Raw genomic sequence first — 26,525 nt, 5'->3', positions numbered from 1 at the left:
AATATATTCCAGTGAGGCCAGCCAGCCCTCTTCTCATATGCAGCATCAGGGTGGGGAGTACCTAAGTGGACCACTTTACAAAGCAAAATGGCTCTTTCCTTCTGGCTCTAGGAGGGACCAGATTTGTTCCCTTTTATCCCAAGTTTGACCCTTCCTAACATGTCCCCAACCTATCCTAGACCCTTAGTAGGGGTGAAAAGGTAGTGGTCACACATGCTCTCCTCAAAACTGGTGCATCTGTGGCATTTCTACCTCTGTTTTTTGAATTCCTTCCTTTATTATCTTTTTTTTTTTGGGGGGGGGGGGGGGAGGAGAGAAGGAAACATCCTTACCCACTAAAATCCAACCAGCAAAAGGCCCCCAAGCAGAGGGAAAAAAATTTATCACTTCTCTCTTTGACCAAGATCTTTAATTTGGGAGTAAGGAGAGGAGAAAATAATTTTTTCGTGGGTTCTTCTTCCTTGTACCTTTCTTTCTCTACCAGGCACAGAAGTCATCAGAGATACTGTTACATTGAGGCATCACTGACTTAACAGATTGGAGGGAGGTAGAATTCCCACTGTAAAAGAAGCCGTTTAGGACAAGGACAATGTTTATCAAAACAAAAGCATGACTAAAAATGAAATTTCAGGCATCAGTTCAGGAAATATCACTCCGTGGGATGCTCAAATCACAGCAGAGGTGCATACCTAGGCAACTGGCTGCTTTGGATACAGACATTAGCAAGATCGCTGGGGTGGGTGGGGGAGGGGAGGAGGTGGGCTGCCTCCACCCAGCTGATCATCCAGGCTGGGCAGTTCGGTGAGCAGCCCTAACTCTTACAGACAGATCACTCCATGTCTTAGAGCTCTTAGCACTAAAAGCTTCCCTCTTTCCCAGCACGTGCCCACACTCATGATCATCAGACTCCAGCTGTCTCACCCATGTTTCTAGATCACTGGTTGATGTCTCAAGAGGAGAGATGCAGCTGTGGTACTGCGGCAAGGGCACTGGATCTGAAGGCCAGAGAGCTGGGTTCAAGTCTAGATTCTTTCATTTACTATCTATACCATCACAGGCAACTCACCTCACTACCTTTGGCCTCAGTTTCCTCATCTAGAAAATAAAATTGGGCTCAATAACCTCTAAGGCTCCTTTCCAGCTCTGTATCTATGATTAAATCTTAACCTTGAAGTCCCCTCTATTACTTTTTATTTTCTTTCTGGAGGGGGCAATGCAGGGCAATCGGGGTTAAGTGACTTGCCCAAAGTCACGGCTAGTGTGTCAAGTGTCTGAATCAGTATTTGAACTCAGGTCCTCCTGACTCCAGGGCCAGTGCTCTATTCACTGTGCTACCTAGCCACCCCAATACTAGCTATTATTGACCCAAGTTCACAAAACTGGTTAGTCCAAGAGCTAAAATTTGAAACCAGGTGGTGTGACATATAAGCCACTGCTCTTTCTAGAGCCTTCTTGGTTGGGGGTGGAGGGGGCAGGGAACAAAGAGAGCAATCTGGAAGTCACAAAGAGGAGAGAGTAGGAACTCTTAGTGAAAATACAGAATGATAGGGCCAGGCGGCCTTCCTGGAGACTTGAAGGAAACCAGCAAGTTTCAGGTACCAAGAGGCCATGTTTCACTGTAGACCAAGTCCTGGATGAGGAGCCAGAAGATCTGGGGTCTAGCCCCAGCTCTGCCCCTAACCCAGGTCTGCTTCTGAGACCTGCAGCAAGTCCCTTAATGCTGAAACCTGACTTTGGGGGAGTGATGACAAAGCATGCCTCCCACCTCTCACTACAGAGCTGGCGGACCACATGTAAAGAATGAGGCACACGTTTTTAGGCACGGTCACGTGCTGATTCATTTTGCTGCCTGGGCTTGTTTGTAACAAGGGAGGATTCTATTGGGAACAGGGTAAGGAGTCATTGGGCTATGACAATGACATTTAAAAAAAAGGAAAAGAGTATCAGTAAAACCTTAGTTCATCACTTCACCTGTGTGGGTCTGAGTTCCATCCTCTATAAACAAAGGGGCTGGACTGGATGAACTCACATGCCTTCCACTGCTAAAGATTTACATCTGTATTAAAAAAAAAAGGAAGCAAAACTTTTTTCCATTTAGAAGGGAGTTCTTAACCTGAGATCCATGAACTTTTTTTTTTTTTGACAACTCCATTTCAATGTAATTGGTTTTCTTTTCTTATTTTTTGGAGGGGGAGGAAGGGCAGTTGGGGTTAAGTGACTTGCCCAAGGTCACATGGCTAGTAAGTGTGTCAAGTGTTTGAGGCCAGATTTGAACTCAGGTCCTCCTGACTCCAGCGCTGGTGCTCTATTCACTGCACCACCTAGCCACCCCCAGGAATTGGTTTTCTTTACAAGTCCATGTATATTATTTTTATACAATTAAAGAAATTCTTCTGAGAAGGGGTCCACAGGTTTCCTTGGACTGACAAAGCGATCCAGAACACCAAAAAGCTTAAGGATGCCTGCTCTTGAGGTAGCACAGGTTAAAAAACATAAATAACTTCCCCAAAAGCTTACAAACAATCACTGAGAGAGTCCCTTAACATTTTAGATTGATAACTTTGAATATTCGTGGCCTTCTGTCATCTGTCTCTGTGCTTCTAGATAAGATCTTGGTGTGGATTTCTGAGTTGTAAGGGAACTCCAAGGTTAGGATTTAATCATAGATTTAAAGCTGGAAGGAATTTTAGAGGTTATTCTCATTATACAGATGAGAAAACAGAGGCAGAACAAGGTTAAGTGGCTTGCCCAGGGTCACACAGCTAGTAAGTGTTTGAGGTTAGACTTGAACTCAAGACCAGGGACACAAAGTAAGTGTGATTACCTGCACCCAGCAGATACTTTTTCAATAACCCAACCCACTAGAAAGAACAGTCAGGGGTTTCAGGTCCAGCTTCTCTTTTTCTTCCACATAGTAAGTAAGAATTACAGCAAGCCAGCACCCTGACCAATGGCCAATCGTCTTACTGACCTCTCAAGAAATATGAGGGCTGGCATGGCAGACGGAACCATCTGTGGACCCAGGAAAAGCTTGTTTAATATAGTCAGAAGCTGTGGGGTGTAACAGAACAAATATTAGACTTGTGGTCGGGATACCTTGCTTCCCATCTCTGTTACTTACTATAAAGATGACCCCAGACAAGTCACTTAACCTCCTTTTCCCTCATCTGTAAAATGAGTGCACTGCTATTTGTATTACCTACCTCACAGGGTTGTTGTAAATATAAAACCTTGGGTAGAATCTTAACTCGCTTTAGAGGTGATTTCTATTATTGTATGCTATATGCACACACACAAATATATATATACACACACACACACACACACGTATTTGTGTATATACATGTACATATATACACATACATACATCTATGTATATATATATATACACTTAGATCTTCTGAGTCTAGTGTTCTCAATTCCCCCACATTGACTCTGTAAAAAAAAAAAATTCCCAATTACATGTAAAGACAATTTTTAACATTCATTAAAAAAAACAAACTTTTGAGGGGCAGCTAGGAGGTGCAGTGAATAGAGCACTGGCCCTGGAATCAGGACTTGAGTTCAAATCCAACCTCAGACACCTAACACTTACTAGCTGTGTGACCTTGGGCAAGTTACTTAACCCCAATTGCCCTGCCTTCCCCCCCCCCTCCAAAAACAACAACAAAAAACTTTTGAGTTCCAAATTTCTTTCCCTGTCCTCACACTGACTCATAACTCATGGAAATCAGTTAAGAGAAGGTAGGTAGGATTAAGGTTACTCAAATTCCCTTTGAGATAAAGATAGTAATAATGTTTTGTATATTTTAATAATGATGTATTTATAATATACTCATATACACTATATAGAGGGGGTTGCACAAGCCACATTTTTACAAAATATCAATCGATAGACATGAATTAAGCGGCTCCCTCGTGACAGGCACTGTTCTCTCTGTTATCTGGTCTCTGTCTACCTTTCTAGTCTTCCTCCTCACCCCTCAACTCAACACTTTTTTTTTTTTTTTGCTTTTTGGAGGGGGGAAGGCAAGGCAATTGGGGTTAAGTGACTTGCCCAAGGTCACACGGCTAGTAAGTATTAAGTGTCTGAGGCCGGATTTGAACTCAGTTCCTCCTGACTCCAGGGCCAGTGTTGTATTCAGTGTACCCACCTAGCTGCCCCTCTCCTCACCCCTCAGAGCTGTGACCCCCGCTTTCCTCACTGTTCCTCCCACAGACACTCTAACTCCTAACTGGGCATTTTTGCTGGCCCTCCCCCATACGTGGATTTCTTGCCTCCTTCTTTCTGCCTCTCTGCTTCCCTGACTTTCTTCGAATCTCAGCCAAAACCCCACCTCTCCCTCCCTCTAAGATTAGCTCCAATTTATCCTACATAGATCTGGTTTGTACACAGTCCTTCACTTGTCTCCCCCATTGAACTGAGTTTCTTGAGAACAGGGCCAAGTTCTTTCTTTTGAATCTTTCTTTCTATACGTGGTAATTATCACAGTGACTAGCACATAGTAGGGGCTTAATCAATGTTTTCTGACTTGCCTATTTTAAATACCCCCCATGTTGAAGACTCCTGCAGGGAATTATTCTGGAAAGTACAGAACTTTCCCAAAAGTTTAATTCCATGCAAATTCAGTTATAGGGAAAGTCTGGATTTACCAAAGTACATGCCTCCCCCCGCCCCATCTCAACTCAACTAGGGGTTCAACTTCAGGCCAGAGGATTATCTGAATGAGAAACACTTCTTAGGATGGAGAGAGGCATAATGAAATTGAAGAAAAGAGAAAAACAACCCTCTTGTAAGCTCCTCCTATATCCTTCCTCAATGCCCAGGCCTCAAGCAGTACAGCGATATAAAATCTGTGGCACAGAAGGAGGGAAAAAAGTCCTGAAAACGTCATTACAAACCATTTCATGTGGCTTACATTTTCTATTCCCTGGTTGGGTGAGGATCTGAAGGAGGGAGGGTCCCTCTTCCCTACTGGGTCTTCCTAGGAAGAAATCCCTTCTAAAAATACTTCTCTGGAAGCCTTAGGGTCACATACAAGGAAGGCTCTAGTCCTTGAGCTGCACACCCAATTGTCTACATTGGCCAATGGTTTGAGTGTGGTTGCCCCCATCCAGAAGTCCCTCTCCGATGTAGTGTACAAGTAGTATGATAAAAGTACAACACCAGGCTGGGCATTAAGGGCCTGTGCCAGGCTCAGCTCTACCAGCCATGGCTAAGTTGCTTCCCCTGTTTCCTCACCAATGATAACAGTAGCTCAAAGCTACAGTGTACATAAACACCTACAAAGGTTTTTCCTTAAAAGCACAAAGCCTGACACAGAGTAAGCACGGAATAAATGTCTGCTGACAATCAAGTCCTGTGAGAGGGGCAGTGTAACTATTACCCCATTTTACAGTTTGGAGTTAAATTAAGATTCCAATATGAATCGACCTGGACTAAGTCAAAGCTGGTAAGTGAGCCTGGATTTGACCAGGCTTAGTCTCCCGAGTCTAGTATTCTCAAATCCCCCACATTGACTCTTAAAAAAAAAAAAAATTCCCCAATTACATGTAAAGACAATTTTTTTTTAAAGCAATTGTGGTTAAGTAACTTGCCCAAGGTTACACGGCCAGTTATTTTTTTGTGTGGGTGTTAAGTGTCTGAGGCCGGAACCGATCCCAGGTCCGGTGCTCTACTCAATGCGCCACCTAGCTGCCCCAGTAAAGACAATTTTTAACATTCATTTTTTAAAAAAGCTTTTGAGTTCCAAATTTTTTCCCCTCCCTTCCTTACCCTCCCTCCCAATGACTCTCATAACTCATGAAATCAATTAAGAGAAGGTAGGTAGGACAAGGGTTTTATAATATACTTATATAATATATACAATATATAGTAAGTATAGTACAGGAGTGGGGAACTTGTGGCCTGGAGGCCACATGTAGCCCTCTAGGTCCTCAAGTGTGGCCCTTTTATTAAGGGGATTTGTTCTGTGAAGTATGGATTCAAAGGGCCTCATGGCTGCAGGTCCCCACTCTTGGTATAGCATGTATGTACACACACATGTGCATGCACTATAATATACATACTATATACAACACACATGTATATATGAATACATCGGTACATATACATATATGGATGCATATGAAATATGTACACATATATGTATGCATGTATATAATGGGCAGCTAGGTGGCATAGTGGATAGAGTGCTGGGCCTGGAGTTAAGAAGACACCTTCCTGAGTTCAAATCTGGCCTCAGATACTTCCTAGCTGTGTGACCCTGGGCAAGTCACTTAACCCTGTTTGCCTCAGTTTCCTCAGCTATAAAATGAGCTGGAGAAGGAAACGGCAAACCACTCTAGTACCTTTGCCAAGAAAACCCCAAATAGGGTTACAGAGAGTCACACATGATTGAAATGACTGAACAACAACAACGTATGTACATATTTTTGCTAGAAAAAGGACTGAGTTCACCTCTGCAGCCTCTACAAATGTCTAGAGAACAAAGTTCTTTAACTCTGCACCCAGGGAGGTTGATGAAAAGAGTAAATAGAAGAATGGGGTCTGGGGAGAAAAGCCAATTCTTAGTCTACTCTAATCCTTCATCTAGAAGCCTGTCATTCAGCAGGCTTTAAATATACCTCCCAAGAGGTAGAGAAGAGCTGGAACTATAAGGTTTTCTTTTGTGTACCAGGAAGGTAAGGTGGGGGATAGAGAGAAGGTCTTGATCATCCTCAGGCATCCTAAGGCAGGGTCCCTTGGGAATACCTTAACATCCTTTATTCAGTAAACCACTGAAGGGGAGAGGAAAAAAACTGTCCATCCTCTCTGCTCCCTGCTCTTCCTTCCCCGCCCCCAGGTCCCATGTTTGACATGTCCCAGACTGCCTAGCTGTGCTTTACTCTCCCCTTCCTCCCCCAAGAGCTGGGCCACTTGACGCGAGGTTGATGGAATGCAGCAATGAAGCCTGCAAAACCCAGGACTTATAAGGCACTGAGTGGGAATGAGCAAGTACCATGCAGAGAGAAGGAGAGAGGAAGGGAGGGAGGAGAAAAGAGGGGAGAAAAAGAAAGGAGGGGGAGAGAGAAGGGGAAAAAAAGGGAGAGGGGGGAGAGAAGGGAGAAGAGAAAGACAGGGGAGAAGAGAAAGAAGGGGGAAAGGCGTAGAGGAAGAAGAGGGAAGGCGAAGGAGGAAAAAAGGAGGGAGGGAGAAGGCGGGTAGTGGTAGATGAGAGGGAGAGAATAGGCATCTTAGCCACCAAGACTGAGCTCCTCATTTACCCATCAGCCACCTTAGCCCCAGTCACTCCCACATCTCCAGTGGGCAGACAGGCCTCACTCCACTTTCCTTCCCCATTCAAAGGGAGGGGAAAAGGGGGTTCCTGCTGTCTCAACAAAGGAAAAGGTGATTTAACAGGGAGAACAGGGCTGTTCAGCAATCCAGGTTTCAGCACTAACCAGCTGCCCCTCTAGGTGACAACTAAAGGTTGACAGTCTATCTTTTCTGGTTTGAGGCAAACCAACCCCAGGGAAGAAAAGGAAAAAAAAAATTATCATCTTGATGTTTATTTCTCTTCTCCCCTTCCCTCCTCATTTTCTGATTACATAACCTAATTAGTGTAAAACAGAAATTCATAATACCACATTCTTATAATAGTAAAATGCTTTATAATTTTGAAGGAAATTTCATATCCATTACTGCATCTGATCTTGCCAATAGCCTTAAGAGGTAAATAGAGCAAGGATTATCCCCATTTCACAGATGAGTAAACTGGTGATCAGGGCAACTAGATGGCTCACTAGATAGAGCACTGGACCTGAAGTCAGGAAGACCTGAGTTCAAATCTGGCCTCAGACACTAGCTGCATGACCCTGGGCAAGTCACTTAACCTTGGTTAGCCTTAATCCACTAGAGAAGGAAATGGCAAACCACCCCAGTATCTTTGCCTAGAAAACTTTGTGGACAGTATGGTACACAGGATCACAGAAGGGTTGGACAAGACTAAAGGACTAAACAACAAAAAACTGGTGATCAGAAGAGTTAAGGAACTGGCCCAAGGCTATGCAACCAGTTAGGGACAGAGTACTTAGAGCCAAGTTTAATATCAGTCTCTCAGCATCATAAAGGCTGGCATATAACAGATCACATTCCCTGCACCAAACCAGGGCAAGTATTGCAGGGATTCTTAAACTGGGGTTTATGAACTTGCTTCAAATAGTCTGATAATTGTGTTTCAAAATAATTGATTTCCTATGTATTTTTTTCCCTGCATCTAGAAACATTTTCTGAGAAGGTCATGGGTTTTATCTGCCCTATAGATTCATGGGACCAAGATGTTCCCAGGATGCACAGCCCCACTCTGGCTCTCTGTGAGCATAACAGGGCTGGAGGCATGGGTACCCCTCCCAGACCCACTCCTATAGACTGCAGGGCTTCAGAAACTCTTGCCACTTGAGACCCCTTCAGTGCTTCTCAAACTGTGGATAGAGACCCCACATGGGGTCGTGACCCACAATTTAAGAAGTGCTGTAGAGCAATAAAGCCCTTTAAGCCACCTGAAAATGAAACCCAATCTTGAGCTCTTTCCGAGATTACCTTCAGCCATAAAGCAACAAAGAATACTGGTTTTGGAATCAAAGAACCTAGGTCCTGCCTCTGTCACTCTGATCCTTCAAGAAGGACAAAGGCAGAGAATATATAGCTTAGTGGAAAGAAGACTTGACTTGAAACGAGTAAGACCTAAGCTCAAATCTTCCTTCAGACACATACCAACTGTGTGACACTATTCTAGTCCCCTAATCTCTCTGTCTCAGTTTCCTTACCTGTAAGATTAAGAAGGTTGGCCTAGAGGGCCTCTAAAGTCCCTTCCAAGTCTAAATCTATGATCCGAGGGACAAAAATCTTTCTTTGCTGATAGCCGAGTGAGTAGTAAAAGCTCCTCTGAGGCAGGACCTTGTCTTTGGGTTTTGGTGACGAGTTTGGGGAAAAGGAAGTTAAAAAGCCCTAGAGAGGCTGGACAGGGGAAGAGAACATGCCTGGCCCTAGTTCCAAATGTCTGAGAGTCCCAGGTTGTGTAGTCAAGAGCTAAAGTCAGGAAAAGGCTTGCTGTTGGGGTCAGTGGCATTCCCCCCCCCCTCCCCCCCCCCCCCCCCCCGCCCCAGCTAGTAGGTAGGGATCTGTGTCATTACTCAGCTGGAAGAAGCAATCATGTCCACCAGTCCCAGAAGCTAAAAAAGCCAGAGCCTTTAGATAGGGAAGAATGGTTCGACTAGCTCAGTAGCAATGAAATCAGGAAACAAGGATGGTGAAGAAGGGCTGAATTCCTGGGAAGATGATGCCAAGAGACTCCAGTCAAGCTTCTCTTCTCTTCTGTCTGTCTGTCTGTCTCTCTCTCTCTCTCTCTCTCTCTCTCTCTCTCTCTCTCTCTCTCACACACACACACACACACACACACCCCTCCCCCACCCTGGGAGAGGGGGAAGTTCCAAGTCTGCTCAAAGTACTGCCTATCCTGTCTTGATGACTTCTGACAGTCAAGCTTCTCAGTTTGGCCAGGCGTGAATGACATCTTCACCCGTCTTGGGGAGGAGCAGCAGATGGCCCAAGAAGTGGTTCCCAGTGCTGCATCCCAGACCTGGAAGGCTCTGGAAATGGTGCGACACATTTTACTAGCATCCCTGTGCCTGAGCCACTGTGGCTTTCTTTGCACAATGGGGGTGGGGTTGAAAGTGGATTTCTATTCTGTAGGCCCATTTGTCCCTGATATGGTCCTCAAATCTGGCTACATACAAATTGATTTCCCAGACGACAGGGGAGAACCAAAGGAAAAAGCAAGGAGGCAATGATCGGACTGAACTGGTCCCTGGAACAAGGGCACAGGATAGATTGAGACAGGCTGGGCGTTCCAATCAGGGATTAAAAAGCATTCCAGCAGATCGATTTAGAGAGCGGGAGCTCATGACCAGCAACCAGTTCATCCTCAGTGTCAACTTGGATTTTCAAAGGCAGGTGATATGGGCTGGGCTTTAACCCTGCCCATCCAGTTTCTCTACAGAAGGGCTCTGCTCAGGAATGAAAGATCTGAAACTTGGTCATGAGTGTACCAGAGCTGCTGAGGAAAGAGACGAGATGATAGGCTTGTCATTTTTTTAGAGCTAGGAACAACTTAGATTAAGTCCCACCTTTTAATTTTACAGATGGGAAAAAAAGGAAATCAAGAGATGTGTACAAGGTCAAATGACTAGTTGTTGACAGAGCTAGGCCCAGAACCTGTCTCCTAACTTCTAAGCCAGTTTCATTACACCAGAGCTTTTCCTACACCACTTATCTGCTTAATAACCAGGTAAAATGGTGGCATTGTGGTCTAACACCAAGAGCTCTGGACAGGCAAACAGGACTTGAGTTCTAATTCTAACTGCAGTATCACCTCCTCTAGCCCTATCGAGTCATAATGAGTGCAAAAGCACTACAAAAAGTCAAGGGAGCACATTTCTTTCCTTAAGTCCCTCCTGGGACTCTCTCCCTAGTAAACCAAAGTCTTCGATGTTTATGTGTTTGGGAGGGGAGAAGATGAACAGTGTCACTGGGAAGCAAAGGCCAACATGCCTGCACTTGGAACAATAGGCAAGATCAGTCTCTGAAAGAATGTGGCAGCATGAACCCATTAGAAGCTGAGAAAACTGAGACATAAAATAATTCATCTGCTCACATTGCAAATCAAGCCAAAGGGTTACAGAAAACAAGTCTCTGGTCTAGTCAACCACTGCCTTCTCTCATTTGGAAGCCTAGCTGCTTTTAGCAGTAACAGAACTGTCAGAACAAGGCACGGCCAGTATGACGAACTTTTAGGCTGAAGCAGTCAGAAACCCTAGAGACACAGGTCTGATGGCCAGCCACCTTGCCTCCTTCCTCAGCTGGGCATAACTTTACTGGTTTCAAATGAACACTTTAAGCCCTTGCTTGCACCAGGCCACAAGGGGCTTGGTGAAATCTGTATCCCTCTGTGACATCCCCCAGGTAGCTCCAACATCCATGCTGACTGACAGCCAAAGCAGGTACAGTCAGCTTCCAGGCCAAAAAACCCTCCCTTAGGTCCCATGGTAACATATTGTCTATATGCCCTTCACACTCCAACCAGCTTCTATGACTTTAAGGGGCTGAAACAGTGTCAACCTACACTGGTAGGGGAAGTTTTCTTACCTGGGAGTTCCCTGTATCAATGAGATAAGGTCCCATTCCTACCCTACCCACTTCTCACCTCCTAGAATACCACCCTTCTCCTCCTCTTTCTCTAGGGGAGGGAGCTCATTGCTTAATACTGCCCCCTCTGTTATGCCACCCTGTTGGAAAAAAATATAGTATCCTACTCTTAGATTATATACATTTTAACAGTCAACAAGCATTTTAAGTGGCTACTATGTTCAAATCACTGTTCTAAGCCACAGGGATACAAAGCTGGGCAGTTACATGTTCTCTGTTCCCAAAAAGCTCACATTCTAATGGAGACAAGATGAAAAAAAAGCACATATCATATATATATGCATATATGTGTATAAATGTAAATATATGTGTGTGTAATATAAATGTAAATACATGTGCATGCAGATGATTTAAAAAAGGGTAATCTCAAGAGAGAAGGAGCAGGGGGGCGGGTGAGCCATCTGGAAAGGTCTCCCATAGAAGGTGGGATTTGAACTGAGTCCTGAACGAAACCTGGAGATGAGGAAGGAGAAAATTCTAGGTATGGGTGAGCAGCAGGGAAAAGGCACTAGGTTGGGGGAATGGAATGTCTTATGTGAGAACAGCAAGGAGGCCCAGAGTCACGTATCATAGAATGTGTGTGCTGGAAATGTAGGAAGGGGCCAGGTTGTGAAGGGTTTTACAAGCCAAACTGAGGTTTTTATATTTGCTCCTAAGGGTAAGAGAAGCCACTGGGATTTATCAGTCCAGAATGAATCTTCACAGGATGAATTTGCATTTTAGCACCTTGTTCATTTTGTCTACACCAGGATTTGAACTTTTCAAAGTACTTTCCATCCACTCTCATTTGAGAGTCACAACAGCTGTGATTGTACAGTCCTTTTTTGCTAAAGAGGATTCAAGCCAGTAACATACTGGATTGGTGACAAGGCTAGACCTCCAACACAGCTGTATTCCTACCTGGGCTGTCCCCCCAGAACACTCCCTTCTTCCTGCACGTACCTTCACTCACTGAGCAGGCTATTAGGCTGGCAACTTCTGGCATGACATAAGCCAAGGAAGGTGCCCGCCTTGGGTCACACCCCAAAGCTTTGGGGAGGCTGTACCAGCCTCTGAGAAATTAATTCATGCCATCTGTCTCATTCTGGCCCAAATTTATGGAGTCGAACCATGAAGCATGTGCACACATGCCCACAACTTCTTCCCCATCAGCCCAAATGGAGAAGAGAGTTACTAGGGGTGAGAAGATGCAGCCACAGCTAAGCGAGCTGTGGTGTTTGGCCAGGAAGAGAGAGGATTAAGGCTTCAGGCAAGAAGGCAGCCACCCCTGAGCCATTCCTGGCTGGCCTGCATAAGCAGCTGGTCGAGGTGTCTATGGTCAGTCCGGGGCCTGACATATGGAAGCTCCTGCCTCTTCTCCTCACCCAGAGGGGCTTGGAGCCCTGGGACACCGAGGAAGACAGCAGATACACATGCAGAGTTCTTCTGCTACACCAGAACTCAGACCCAAGGCATATTCATTTCAATGAAATCTTGAAATATACCACCTGGACACTGGCATTCCCTCAGATACCATATCCAAATATTTATTGAATTAGGATACAAAGAAGTTGGAGACAGAGTCACTGTTGCTGCTGCCCCTGCCCTCACATCCCCAGAAGAGGGTAGATGGGAGTTGGGGAGACAAAAGAGGCCCAAGGTAACACAATATGTTTGGTGGATTTCTCAAATAGCTGGGGCAGTGGTATTCCATTAGCTAACTATGGGACCACATTTCCTATCACAACTAACCTGAATAAGTCACGTAACTAACACATAACTAACCCCAAAAGTCTAAGTGATCTTAACTTACAACTACAAAGATACCTCAGAGACCACCTGGTCCTAGCCCCTCATTTTACAAATTAGGAAACTGAGTCCCAAGGAGATTAGAATGATTTGCCCAAGGTCACACAGCTAGGGTTCAAAGCTAGGCCCCCTGACTCCAAATCCAATACTAGCTCCAGCTCTGAGAAAGCAAGACCAACTGAGGGTTAGGATTCTTCCCTCTAGGGAAAGAGGGTACACACTTTCCATGCAGCTCTACTGGCCTGGCCCCTTCCCAGTCTCCTCACCCAAACTCAAGCAACTACTTCCTAAGGTCCTTAGCTATCAGACACCTTATTGGTATAAGGCACACTGCCCCAAACTTAGACTTAAACCCAAACCTTTGGAGCTACATGTTTCCAAACATCCAAGATCAGAGGGATCAGCTTCCCATCATCCCCTGCAAGAATCAATGCCAAAGTCAGCAGCTGGCCAAACCATTGGCTGTAACTGCTCTTCTGCCCCTGTAATAAACTCAGCCCTTCCCTATGTTTCTCAGTTCTCCATTTCCACTGGGTCATTTGGGACCCTGCTCTATCATGGCTCAGTGGAAAGATACACTGAGCCCAAGGACCTGATGTGCAAGCCACCTGCTAGTCATGTGACCATAAGCAAGTCACTTTACCTCTGGGTCTCAATTTCCTTATCTGTAAAGGTAACTGGACTAGATGACCCTCTGTGGTCCTAGAACTTTTCTCCTGTGCCTTCTATCTGCTGTACCCTGAAGGCTAACCTCCCACAGACACCACATCACCTGGGAAGCTCTCCAAGGCTAGCTGCTCCTCACACACCCCAACATACTGGACCAGGATGAAGAAACAACATTCTTTGCTTTCAGCTACTCACTTTGTTTTTTTTTTCTTTTTGGAAGGGGGAAGGCAGAGCAATTGAGGTTAAGTGACTTACCCAAGGTCATGCGGCTAGTAAGTGTTAAATGTCTCAGGCCACATTTGAACTCAGGTACTCCTGACTCCAGGGCCGGTGCTCTATTCACTGCACCACCGAGCCACCCCAGCTACCCATTTTCAAACCTGTCCTTTGGGTTAGCATGGCTCCATCATTTTTTCCCTTTCTGATTTATTGTGTCCTGCTGCCATCACGATCTACATCCCTCCAGGTCACTCCCCTTCCTTCCCAGTAAGTTCAGTGCCTGGTTCATGACCATCTCTCTTCTGCCTATCAAACACTCTATTTCCCAATTTTCTCCTTCCCTCAACTCTTCTATCTTTCTAACTTGCACTGGAATGGTCACACTTCAGACACTGTCCCCCTCCCTCTATCACTGAATGTGCTCCAGATGCTCTCTTCTTCCTGCCGCACCACTGCCTGACCTAATGTTCTACCACATCGGAGTGGCATAAAAGATCATCCAATCAGTCAGTCAACAAGCATTTATTAAGGCTTTACTATGTGCCAGGAAGGGAAGCTAGGTGGCTCGGTGAATACAGGACTGGACCTGGAGTCAGGAAGACCCAAGTTCAAATCCTGCCTCATACTTTCTAGCTGTGTGACCCTGAGTAAGTCACTTAACCTCTGCCTTAATCTACCAGAGAAGGAAATGGCAAACCACTCCAAGAAAACCCCATGGTCAGTATTGGCGTGCTATGATCCATGGGGTCACAAAGAGTCGGTTATGACTGTACAACAACAAAATGTTCCAGACACTAGTGAAACACTAAAGATAACAAGAAAAGCAATAGACAGTCGCTGTTCCCAAGGATCTCCATCTAACGGAGAGGCAGCCTGCAAACACCTCTGGACAAACACCGTGTGAACCAGCGGGAGTCTCAAGAGGGAAGATGTGACGCTTAAGGGGGCCTAGGGCAAGCTTCCTGCAGATGGGGGGACTTCAGCTGAGACTGAAGGGAAGTCAGGAGGGAGAGAGTTCCAGGATGGGCAGCAGCCAATGAAAACGCTCAAGAGTCAGGAAATGGAGTGTCTTGTTCAAGCAACAAACGGCAAGGAGGCCTGTGTCACTGGATCAATGAAGAGTCTGTGAGCAGGAGTGAGGTGTACAACCAGACAGTCAGGACTTGCATGAACAATAAGAAGGGAAACCACCTGATTAAGCAAAGGGAGGGCTAAGAGATGGACTGACTTAGTACCTCTGGCAATACAAAGAACGAACCAGAGCCAGGGGTTTGGCATGCTGACTGGATCCTCTGTGAAAGATTTACAAACCAATCTCAAAGGCAGTCACGAGATAAGAAGGAATGGCGATTTGTCACAGTCAGAGGAGTTAGAGCTGGAAGGAGCCACACAATCCCACCCCCTCGTTTCAAGGAAAGAAACTGAGACCCAAGGTGGTGGTTGTTATCATTCAGTCATTTCAGTCTGACTCTCTGTGACCCCAGTTGGGTTTTCTTGGTAAAGATCCTGGAGTGGCTTGCCGTTTCCTTCTCTGGATCATTTACGTATGAGGAAATGGAGGCAAACGAGGTGAAGTGACTTGCCCAATGTCACACAGCTGGTAAGTGTCTAAGGCCATATTTGAACCCAGGAAGATGAGTTTTTCTGACTTCAGGTCCAGCACTCTATATGCTGTGCCACCTAGTTGCCCTAAAGGTCCAAGGTTACAAACATACCAAGTGACAGTTAGGATTCCAACAGGTCTTCACACTCTAAATCCAAGGCTCTTTTCACTATAAGACAGAACAATAATAACTGCCACACACACAGCTACTCAAGGTTTTGGGAACACCTTCTATGGTGCCTTTAAGTTTGCCAAGTACATTCTACTGGACAAGTACTATCTCCTCTAAGCCACACTGTAGACCTGGGAGGCATCCTTATTCCCATTTTACAGACAGAACAAGTGAGTTTCAGAGACTTGTTCCCCTTTACACAGCTGGAGACCGGTACCTAGGTCTCCCTGACCCCAAATGCAGTACTCTAACCACAGTACCACACTGCCTCTGGTTGTCTGTAAGAGCCACAGGATGTACTCCTGAGCTATGGGAAGTTCACTCAGTTGGAAAAAGCAAGATGGGAGCTTAGCCTTCTCTAAAACTGGGTTCTTTAGTCCAGCAGTTCTTAAACTTTTTGACCTGAGGCCCATTTACACTCTTAATTACTGGGGACCTCTCCAAGGAGCTTTTGTTTATATGGGGGTTTATCTATTCATATTTGCTGCACTATAAACCAAAATGTCTCAGCATTATTATGAAATATAGTTTTGTCCTCACAGACCCACTGAGAGGGACTTTGGGATCCCACCTAAGGGGCCCCAGATCATACTCTGAGAGCCACTGCTTTTCTTCCCTCCCTCAACCCTCTCCACCCCTTAACCTCTTAGAGAAGCACAGAACACACATCCAGTATCCCACCTCCTAAAGTGTTCATCTGTGTTGGAGAGTCTCTCCATGTGTTGCCTGGAGGTGGCAGGGAAGAGGAGGGCCATGAGCATGCCCAGCCTCATTTCCCAGAACCCTAGTTTCAATGTCAGGGACAAGGAAGTCCTAACAACATACTACTAACAAACACCAACATAATGTGCTTACTTTAAACCAGGAGGTTCTCAACTTTTTAATACGTCACAGACCCTGGCAGTCTGCTGAAGTCTATGAATGCCTTCTCAGAATCATGTCTTTAAATGGATAAAATACATAAGATTACAAAAGACCTCAATTATATTAAATAATTATCAAAAAAATTGTTTTTAAGTTCATGGACTCCACATTAAAATCCTTGCTTTAATCAGACCTTATGCATCCGTGCTTGTTTTTTTATTCTAAGGTTGCTAAGAACTGGTTTAAAAAAAACAAAAAACTCCTTTTATGAGATTGTCTCCAGAACCAGTTTGGAAAGAGGTGTAGCATCTGTCTCTTTACTTTATCGTTATGTCTTGTTTTAGGGCCCAGACAGCATTCCCCAGCACAGTCATGCATTTTATTCACCAGACTTTGAGATTTCCAAAAATTAAATCCACTCTCATATGACAAATTTTTGAACATTCTCAATGGCAGCAAACACAAGGATACCACAGTTCACTGGCATCCACACTTATCTTCCTAATGCCATTTGGATTCATTTGGGGTTTTTTTGTTTAGGATAGAAGTTAGTCACCTTACTTTATAATACACCTAGGATCTTTAGTCTCAATTAACAACACAAAGTAGCAAGGTTTAGCAGAAGGAAATCTGGGCTGGGAGCCAGAAGAGAAGTGAGTTGTCCCTATTAGGCCACAAGCTAGCTAGGCAACCTTGGTCAAGTCATTTCCTTTGGGACTTCCACTTCCTCATCCGTAAAATAAGAGTGGGACCAGATGATGGATAAGGTCCCCTCCAGCTCTTGGATTATACCATACTAGGATTCTTTGAAATCCTTGAAGAGCTGGTATGATCCAGAGACTTTAGTTTTCTGAGTCTGCTTATAACAGCACTCAGCCAGGTTTTATCAGTTCCCCTCTCCCAGGATCCTAAACATGTGTTAAGACCTCTAATACCATTCATTCCTACCATCACCCTTGACCCCATTATGATAGCCTCCAGTCTCCCCTATACACAGTTAGGATGGTAGTATTCCTAAGGCGCAGTTCTGATCATGTCATTCTCCTAGTCAAAAGTCATTAAGTGTTTCCCTACTGTTTAAAAAATGAAGCTCAGATTCCTCAACCTAACATTCAAGGCCTTCCATGCTCTGGTCTCAGGCTAAGTTTCTTCGATCCTCTCCTCCCCTTCCCCCTATTCTCCTTCATGCTCCCAATAATTAACTTTGACAGCACTCCAACCTTTGCAAAATGCTTTACATACTTTATCTCATTTGAGCCTCACAAGTGATGTAGCTTCCACAAACATTATCCCCATTTTACAGATGGGGAAACTGAGGCTCCAAGAAATTATAATCACATTTTCGGTTTAACTTTGCAGGAATCTCTCCTCCTGTCTCCCATTCTCCTTCATATATCCAATAACTGATTTTATATAGCATTTTAACCTCTGTAAAATGTTTTACATACATTATTTCACTTGAGCCTCACAACTTGGAGGTACATTCTACAAGTCTTATCCCCCTTTTATAGATGAGGAAATTGAGGCTCTGAGAGGTCAGATGTCTTACAACCACCAATAGCTTTGGAGTTAGGAGCCTCCCAAGTCAGAAATCTTAATCTCTCTCTGTATCCCTCTCTCATCTAATGACCCAGTCATAGCTAGAAGCTATACTTTTTCTTGTATTGTTGATTTCCTTGGACATCTCCACCTTTAAGGCCACTCCTACCATAAAATCTCCATATCCTTTCCTCTATTTCCACAACACAGCTCCATTCTGTTTTGTACTACAGCCTACATGACTTTGGTTCCCCTACTAAACTAGACCAGGTCTTACTTCTTTTTTGTAGTCCTGTGGCACCTAAGCCATAGCAGATACTGAAGAATCTCTGTAGTTGAGCTGGGACCAGGCAGGGTGCTATGGCCCTCTTTAGTCCCAGGGCAGGTCCTGGATCCTACAAATCTACCTGTTAAGATGTTTATTTTCTAGGAAAGGCTCATCCAGATTGGAATAATCTTGAGGGTGCCACAAACTGGCTGGTGACCTTAAGAAGGTCACTTTAATTAACCTTCTCTATATTCATCTAACCTCACACCCAAAAAAGTGTTGGAATTGAGGGCTTAGTTCAGCCCTGGTCTCTTCTGCCAAAGGACGACTGAGACTGTCTTAAAGTACCATGTTGATGAAACACGTTCTCCTGAAGGCCATGACCAACTTCCATAGAGACACTGCATCTTTCCTTCAAATACTTTCCAAATAAACCGAGAGACAGTGGATAACTACCCCCTTAACCTCTGGCACCATGGGAATTGGAAAAGCAACTGTGGACTTGGGCAAGAACGAGCTACTGCCAGCCAAGAGGCAGGAAATGTTAAAAGACTAAGTTGGCTATATTCTGCTTTGTAATCGAAGGTGCCCATATAATCTAGGACTTCATTTCCCCACCGTGGGCAATGCAGAGGCTGTGCATCACCTCCCTTCCTCTCCGAACCCTACTCTAAGACCTAGATACTAAAGAATGGGCTTGTTATTAGTGGAAGGTATGGAGGACTTGACTTGAGGGAGGAGGGAGAATGGAAAATGATGATCTTAGACTAGCGCCCAAGAAAGAGTGGGCACCATTTACATGTCCCTCCCACATTGCAGAATCCAGCCTAGTGGGGTGGGACCTCGGCGCCATTCTGCACCAAACACACCACACGATGCTCTCTCCCTAGGGGTAGCTGGGTGGAGTAAGGGAAAGCCAATGCAGTTAGAGGGGAGTGATGGCCATCTACATACTATTACTTTCTACCCCTTCTTCCAGATGGGGCCTTGTGGTTATCCCTCACGCCAAGAGGAAGGGAGTCTAAGGTGGATAATCAGCCCACCACTCTGTGGTCAAAGTTAGAATGTTGGTGGATGATGGGGACAGGAAAAAGTCTCTCTTCCCCTCCAATGACACAGCAAGAGGCTAGGGATGATATTAGTATGCCAACTGGGGATAAGTCTATTCTCAGAAAAATAAGTCCCATCCTCCTCCCCAGCTTGTTTTTAGGCCCAGTGCTCAATTCTTCACAGCCCTACCTTATCCCCACTGCAACATATATTCCATAGTCTCCCCATCCCATTAACCACCCAGCTGCTGGTAGTTCCAGAAAACTGCTTTCACACTCCAGCATTTTTAGCACATCACTGGTCAACAAAGTTAATATCCCCCCACTCCCACCCCCTTCACTTGTCTCCCTCCAGGAGTCCCCTAAAACTGTCACTATAATCTCCCAGAACAGAATTAGCTTGGGAAAGGAATGGGGGGGGGGGGGCGTGGGGAAAGACCAGGAGAAAAAGAAAAGGACATAGACCACCAGTTCCTCAGCCCCTCGACTAATCATAGTTCTGACTGGCCCAAAGAACTCTCAGTGCATGGCTCTCAGCCCCTGGCAGGGAGGGGTGGTAGTCGGGCAACTGTCCTCCAAGGCAAAGAAGTCTGGACTCTGAGGGTACCGAGAGAGGTAAAAACTACTTCTTCAAGGTCACAGGGAGAGGTCAGGGTGGAAGGGGCAGGAGGGAAGGAAGCCCTAAGCAGGAGACCCGCCCAAAAGGCTAATCCCTACAGCTCCTTCCAGCAAACTGAAACAGTCCCAGGCCATCCGGGAAGCACCACAGGAGACAGACAAGGGTAGGGGGGAAGGGAGTGGGGAAGGAGGAAGGAGACTCTTTGGAGGGTGAAACCCGCCAGTTGAGGCGTTGCCCCACCTGCAGGGGATTGAACTCCATCCGCCCCGTGCTCCTCTGGGAGGGCTAACCTAGCCAAGGAAGGACTGGCACCTCACCCTTACCTCTTCCCGCGGGACGGGGAGGCTTTCAGAAAGAAAAGGAAGGGAGGACACCAGGAGGAGCGATTGAATTCCATTTTTTCCCCATGGGAGCTCCCACCCACCTCCTACCCATCCTGGCCCAACTCAAGGGGCCTCCAGTCCGGCCCCAAACAGCAGAAGTGCGAACCAGCCCGCTCTCTTCCTTCCTTCCACTCCTGGGCTGCTAGCGCGCTCGGGGCCCCAATGCTCCCTCTCCACTTTGCCCAAGTGTTTGCAGCCACCCCACTCACCTCCTCTTCCAAGCTGCCGCCGATCCCGGTGCCGGTGCCGGTGCCGGTGCCGGTGCTGGTGCTGTGCTCGCTGTCCGGCTTCAGGTTGCTCATGGTGTGGGAGGGGGCTGAAGAGGAGGGAGGGAGAGAGGCAAGAGGAGGGGGCGGGGAGCGGCGCTGGGGCCCCGAGTGGAGTGGGGGGAGGGGGGTGGTCAGTGGCCCGTGCGCTCCGGGGAGTGCGGGGTGGAGAGGGGTGGGGGAGGCGTGTGGGGCAGTGAGTGGGGCAGCCGCCGTCTTGGACTGGGGTCACATCAAGTTTGGCGAGTGCGGGCAGCCGGAGAAAAAGAAGTGCGGACGCGGGGAGGCGCTGGGGACCCGAGCGGAGCCGGAACGGCCGCCGCCTGTGCCTTTTCACAGCGACCGGCGAGTGCGCCGGCAGCGGCCGCGGCCGGGGGGCGGGGGCCGGGGCGGGCGGCTGGGGGGCGGGGGCCGAGAACCGGCCACAGCTGGGGCCGGGCCAACTCCTCCCCCCGCCTGCCCTGCATCATCGTCTCCTGGGGAACCCACAGCCAATCCACGCCTCTAGCTTCAAACTTTTCCTCGGCCCCCTTGACTACGCCGGGTTGGGTTCTGGTGGGGCTTTTTTTCCCCTTTTTCTCTCTCTCCCCTTTCTTTTCCTCTTCCCCCTTTCCACGAAAACTTTTAAAACTTTGATGAACTTTCTTAAAGGGGCAGCGTGCCATTGGGTCCTTTCCCATGGGAAAGTGGAGTCAGACACACTCCCTCTACCTTCCCCCTCGTGCCATCCCCCAGTATAAGGCAAAAAGACCCCGGTGGTATGTGGGCACTCCCACCAGCAGGTTCGCAGCTTCTCCCCGGGTGAGATCAGGAAATTGTCTCATCACCGCCCCGGGAAGGCCGGGGTCCCCGATCGCTTAGCTCATCTTCCATCTCCGAACCTTCCCCTCCTCGTTTCTGCCGATTTGTATGTATTACGGACATAAATAAGTCACAGAAAGTAGAAGCCTTGGCAGCTAATGATTTCAGGTGGTTCTCGGATAGGGGCCACCAGTGGGACGGATTGAGAGGTGACCTTCTGGAGGCACTGCCCTCTGTGCGGGGACCGAAGCCGCCAGGTACAACTAGGAGGCAGGGGTCGGCGAATGGGGTGTCTGAACACCTGTGCTGTTTCCAACTCGGAAATCTGGCTTGGGTGACAGCCCAAGAACGGCTCCCCACCCCGCCCTCGAGCCTTAGCCACCTGCTCACTCTCTCTTTAAGAATCCCAGGACTCGGGTTCACCCTGCTCTCCTTCCTCGTGCGGTAGCTCCTGCCTTAGGAGACCTACGGAGTACCAAGACTTTCGCTATAAGGAGAGGAGGATTGGAGGACAGAGGGGAGATACCGCGCCACGTCGCGACACTGCCCTAGGCACGCGGCTCCCCCTGGGTCACGTGGGATCTAACTCTTTGAGTCTGATTTCCAATTGCTCCTTGAAATTTACGCGGTAAGTCTGGCGCCTCTTTTTTTTTTTTTTTAAATAAAAGAGAGATACCCATATCTGATTTTGTGTATCCTTGAAAGGGTTAAAAAAAAACCCTCTGACATCCCTCCCCCGCCCCGAAGCCTAGTCTGCCCCGGGTGGGTGGGGGTGGGGAGGGCGCTTTCTCATTCATTAACAACCCTATTGCCTCCCAAGGGCGCTCTCTGCGCAGCGGCAGCCCGGCCTCTTGTTTTTTTCCGCCTCGGCTCCTCCCCCCCCTTCAAAGTTCTCCCCGCCCCCTCCCACACACTTTTCCCCCTTCCTTCTAATGTAAACAGGGACCTGATTTGTTTGGGTTTTTTCAAACAAAAGTAGCAGCTCTACTCTGGGCTGTGGCACTCCACTAGCTGGAGGGGGTGGTGTTTCTTCCCTTCCCCCCCAACCTGGCTTACACCCAACCTGAGAAGCCAGGAACCTTTTTCTCCAAAGAGTCCTGTGACTGCATTTGGGCATGACTTTCTCTGTAGACTAAGAATCAGGCTCCTAGCCACCACTACTGCCAACATTCTAATCCGGGCCCCCTTCACCCCATGCCTGGATTACATCAACAACCTCCTAGCTGGTCTAAGAGACTTCTAGGCATTGGGTAGAGCCTGTGCTTGCCCCCCCCCCAACCCCCCCCCCCCCTAATCTATCATCTATCTACTCCATAGTTATCCTAAAACTAATTTTGCCATGTCATCTCCCTCCTCTAGGACTTTCTGTGGCTCCCGTCTTTCTACCAGGTTAAGACGCAGTCAGCTTAGTGTTTGAGGTCTTTCAGAATTCCTGCTTTCTTTTATGTCTCAGTATTCCTGGTTCAGTCCTTTTAATCAGTCTGGCCTCTCCACTGTGCCTCATTCAAATCATTCCATTTCCTTTTGTCTGATAAGCCTTCTTCCCCTCTCCCCCCCCCCCCCATCTCTTCACCTCTTCAAATCCTATGCATCCTTCAAGGCTTAATTAAAATCTCATTTCCTCCATGAAACTTACCCTGAGCATTTCAGTTTTCCCTGATCCTCTATGAACTACTGTGGAATTTGTAGTTAATATAACATAATATGGTAATTGAAACAAGAGGAAGTTTAGAGTTAGAAGGGAGCTTGAGTTGTCTAGTCCAGTTTCCTCATTTTACAGGTGAGAAAAACATGTTCAGAGAAATGACTATAGCTAAGGTCGTTGCAGATCCTGGACTAGAATCTAACCCTCCCAACTTCCTGGCCCTGGGCTCTTTCCACTTTGACATTAGTCAAAATCAGTCACTTCCAGTCATGTCTGACTCTTCCTGACCCCATTTGGGATTTTCTTGCTGGGAGTAGTTTGCTATTTTCTTCTCCAGCTCGTTTTACAGATGAGGAAACTGAGGCAAAGCAGGGAGAAGTGACTTAACCAGGGTCACACAACTAGTAAGTGTCTTAGGTCAGATTTGAACTCTGGTCTTTCTGATGCCAGGTCCTGAGCTCTATCCACTTGGGAGGGGGGTGCCCATACTGATTATTATATGATTCTCACCATTTCATTTGTGTTTGGCTTGTCCTACCAAGCAGAACACAGGCTTCATGGGGTCAAGTATAATGCTTTAAGTATCTGTACATCCCTTACCTTCCCCACACTATTCTCCACAGTCCTGGAAATAGTCATCCTTGAGTGACCTTATAATCTCATCAGTGTAAGATTCCCTTCTTCACTAGTGTGATCATGATTTCATCAACAGATTTGAATCTTCTATCTGAGAACCAGCCTTGCTAAGTATAAAGAGGCATGTACATATTGGGCCCTTGGTGATGAAATCTTTAGTTCTGGTGATGTGGCCACAACTCTGCTCATCATTCACTCTTCTATGAAGTTTACAGAGACCTTTCTCCACAAGGACTAAGTGAAGTTAAGTAGAACAAACATTATCATCCCCCTTTTACAGATAAGGAAACATTCAGGAAAGTAAGCTGACTTGCCCTGGCACACAATCAGTCAATCAACAAGCATTTATTAGGCACTGTTCTAGGAGCTGGGAATGCAAAGACAGAATTAAACAACCACCAGGAGCTTAACATTTTATAGTGGGAGACAATATCTCATAGATAACCTCAGAGAGATCATTTCATCTGAGGAATAGCAAGTTTGGCTGAAATTGTAGCCTACACAAATGAAAGTAGTGTGTGGAACCAGTCTGTGAAGGGCTTTAAATGCCAAACCAGGGAATTGTTATTTTACCCTAGATGCACTAGGGATCCCCTAGAACAGGTGGGGTGACCATGTCACATGGGGCTTTAAGAATATCACTTTGGCAGTTGTGGAGATGACAGATTGATTAGGGAAGGGATAGGATTGAGGCAGGGAGATCAATGAGGAGGTTATTCTAATAGTCCAAGTGAGAGGTGGTGTAGCCCTAATCTAGGGGGTGGCCATGTAAATAGAGAGAATGCAAAAGCAATTGGTGTTATAGAAGTAAAAATGTCGAGTTGGCACCTGAACGTGCTGTGAATTAAAGTGAAGAGTTGAGGGTAACCCCAGGTCCTATATGAAGCTGCAAGATTGGAAGGACAGTGACACCTTTAACAGAAATAGGGAGTTTGCGTCCAGAGTTAAGCTCCACAATATAGCAGACAAATGAGGGAGTATTCCACCCAGCTCCTGATAGAAAAGGGATGGACTTGAGATGAAGAATGAGACATATATTTTTGGATATGGCCAAAGCAAACGTGTATTTTGCTTGACTATGCATAGTTGTTACAGGGGTTTTCTTTTTTCTGTTTTTTCACTTGAGAGAGGGATATGAGAGGGAAAGAAAATAAATGCTTATTAATTAAAAAATAAAAGTTTAAAAATTAAAGAGGTCAAAGAAATCCCCCAGAGGTCTAGCAGCCTAATCTCTTTGGGGGTGGAAGGACATCTTTGGCCATCCTATCCTAATGCCAGTCCAGTCAAGACGAGGAAAATTTAGGCAAAAGGAAGACCAGGGAGACTAACAGGGAAACTGAGACTCAGAAAGAGAAAGGCATTTTTCTCAAGGTTAGTAAGCACGAGAATCAGGACTCTTGTCTCTCCCAGTCTCCCCATGTCAGGCTGCCTAACATTCCTTAAACTGGAACTGCTGAGCCCAGAGGGAAAGAAAGGGAAAATTCTTAGGGTTTGCCAACCGTTGACAATCCCTAAAGTTTTATTTTGGCTTTTTTATCCTGAAAGTCACACAAGTTCCTTTCCCAGAGAAGATATTTACCTAACCCCTTCGAGGAGGTCATCCATGCCTGAATCCTAGGAGAAAGAACTCCTTCCCCTCATCCCACAGCCTCCACCTTTTCTGAAAGAGTATCCCCACCAGGGAAGAGAAGAGGGGTCAGCAATAAAACCAGGAAACTCCTTTCTTATTCGAAAGGCTGGTGAAGGTCTTAAACCTCCCAATTCTGTGACTATCAGTTCAGAGGGAACCAGTCTGAAATTCACCTTTTCCATTAGAGCAGAAAACAGGGAAATGATCTCGGGAAAGAACATAAAATCACAAAGTGAGACCTGAAGGAGTCCTTAGAAATCTTCTCTTCTACTTCAGCCCTCCCTCTTTTTGCAGTTGAGGAAACTGAGACCCAGACAAATTAAATGACTCACCCATGGTCACACAGATAGTAAGAAGATCTAAAATCTGAACTCTGGTCCTCTTGATTTGAAAAGCCACTTCATTCCACTGAGCTGGGCTACCTCTTTAACACTATCTGGAGAGTCAGAGACTTGAGCTCCAGTCTGGATTCTATGCCACCAACTCGCTCTGTGACCAGCAAGTGACCAGTCACTTCTTTCTGGGCCCCAGTTTCTTCATCTCAAAATAAGAAAGTTAGAGTAGGGATGAGTTGTAAAGGCCCTTCCGGCCCTTGATTAATGTTCCTAATGGATAGACAAGACAAAATGGCTAGACAGACAGCTGTACTGAGAAGGAAATTCGACTCAGTGACCTCAAAGGTCCTTTTAAACTCTAAGATCCTATGATTGTGAGGTGCCCTGACTTGATGGCACTTGGTATTTAGTTGAGAAGACATTTTTTTCTGTGTGTAAATGTTGTTTTAGTCTATCTCCCCTCCCTCGCCCAATCCCACTTCTATTAAACTATGTGCTCCTCGAGGGAAGGGACTCATTTTTCATCCTTGTATCTCTAGCCATGTAGCACAGTGGCTTGAAGGTAGCAGGCACTAAATAAATATTTGTTAAAAATTTAGCTATAGAAAAAGCAATTATATTATAAAGGTATTTATATAAGTCTAAGTTATGTAAAATTTACAATTACATAGGGACCATTTGTGTAAGTGGCAGATGTAGGGGAAGGGTTGGAAATGAACCAGGATGAATGCCGGTCAGTTTCAACAAGGGACACCATGTGGAATAATGGATAGACTACTAGACTTGGAGTCAAG

At 46.2% G+C, this 26,525-nt stretch overlaps 1 protein-coding gene and 1 long non-coding RNA gene across 2 annotated transcripts in view; one reads left to right on the top strand and one right to left on the bottom strand.

The window, feature by feature from the left end:
• RBPMS2 (RNA binding protein, mRNA processing factor 2) overlaps positions 1-21,045 on the bottom strand; it is a 58,393-nt gene extending 37,348 nt beyond the window's left edge. The window contains exon 1 of the mRNA XM_069098321.1: positions 20,628-21,045. Within this exon, the coding sequence (XP_068954422.1) occupies positions 20,628-20,720 (93 nt within the window). The 5' untranslated portion in view covers positions 20,721-21,045. The remainder of the gene's footprint in view (positions 1-20,627) is intronic.
• Positions 21,046-21,223: 178 nt separating this feature from the next.
• LOC138169137 (uncharacterized) overlaps positions 21,224-26,525 on the top strand; it is a 48,248-nt gene continuing 42,946 nt past the window's right edge. The window contains exon 1 of the long non-coding RNA XR_011170276.1: positions 21,224-22,113. This is a non-coding gene — a long non-coding RNA (uncharacterized lncRNA). The remainder of the gene's footprint in view (positions 22,114-26,525) is intronic.

The sequence above is a fragment of the Petaurus breviceps genome, unplaced genomic scaffold, assembly GCF_028583685.1.
Source record: "Petaurus breviceps papuanus isolate PSGF00001 unplaced genomic scaffold, PetGlider_PUasm1.0 37, whole genome shotgun sequence".
Lineage (NCBI taxonomy): Eukaryota > Metazoa > Chordata > Mammalia > Diprotodontia > Petauridae > Petaurus > Petaurus breviceps.
This window is presented reverse-complemented; position numbering and strand designations above follow the sequence as displayed.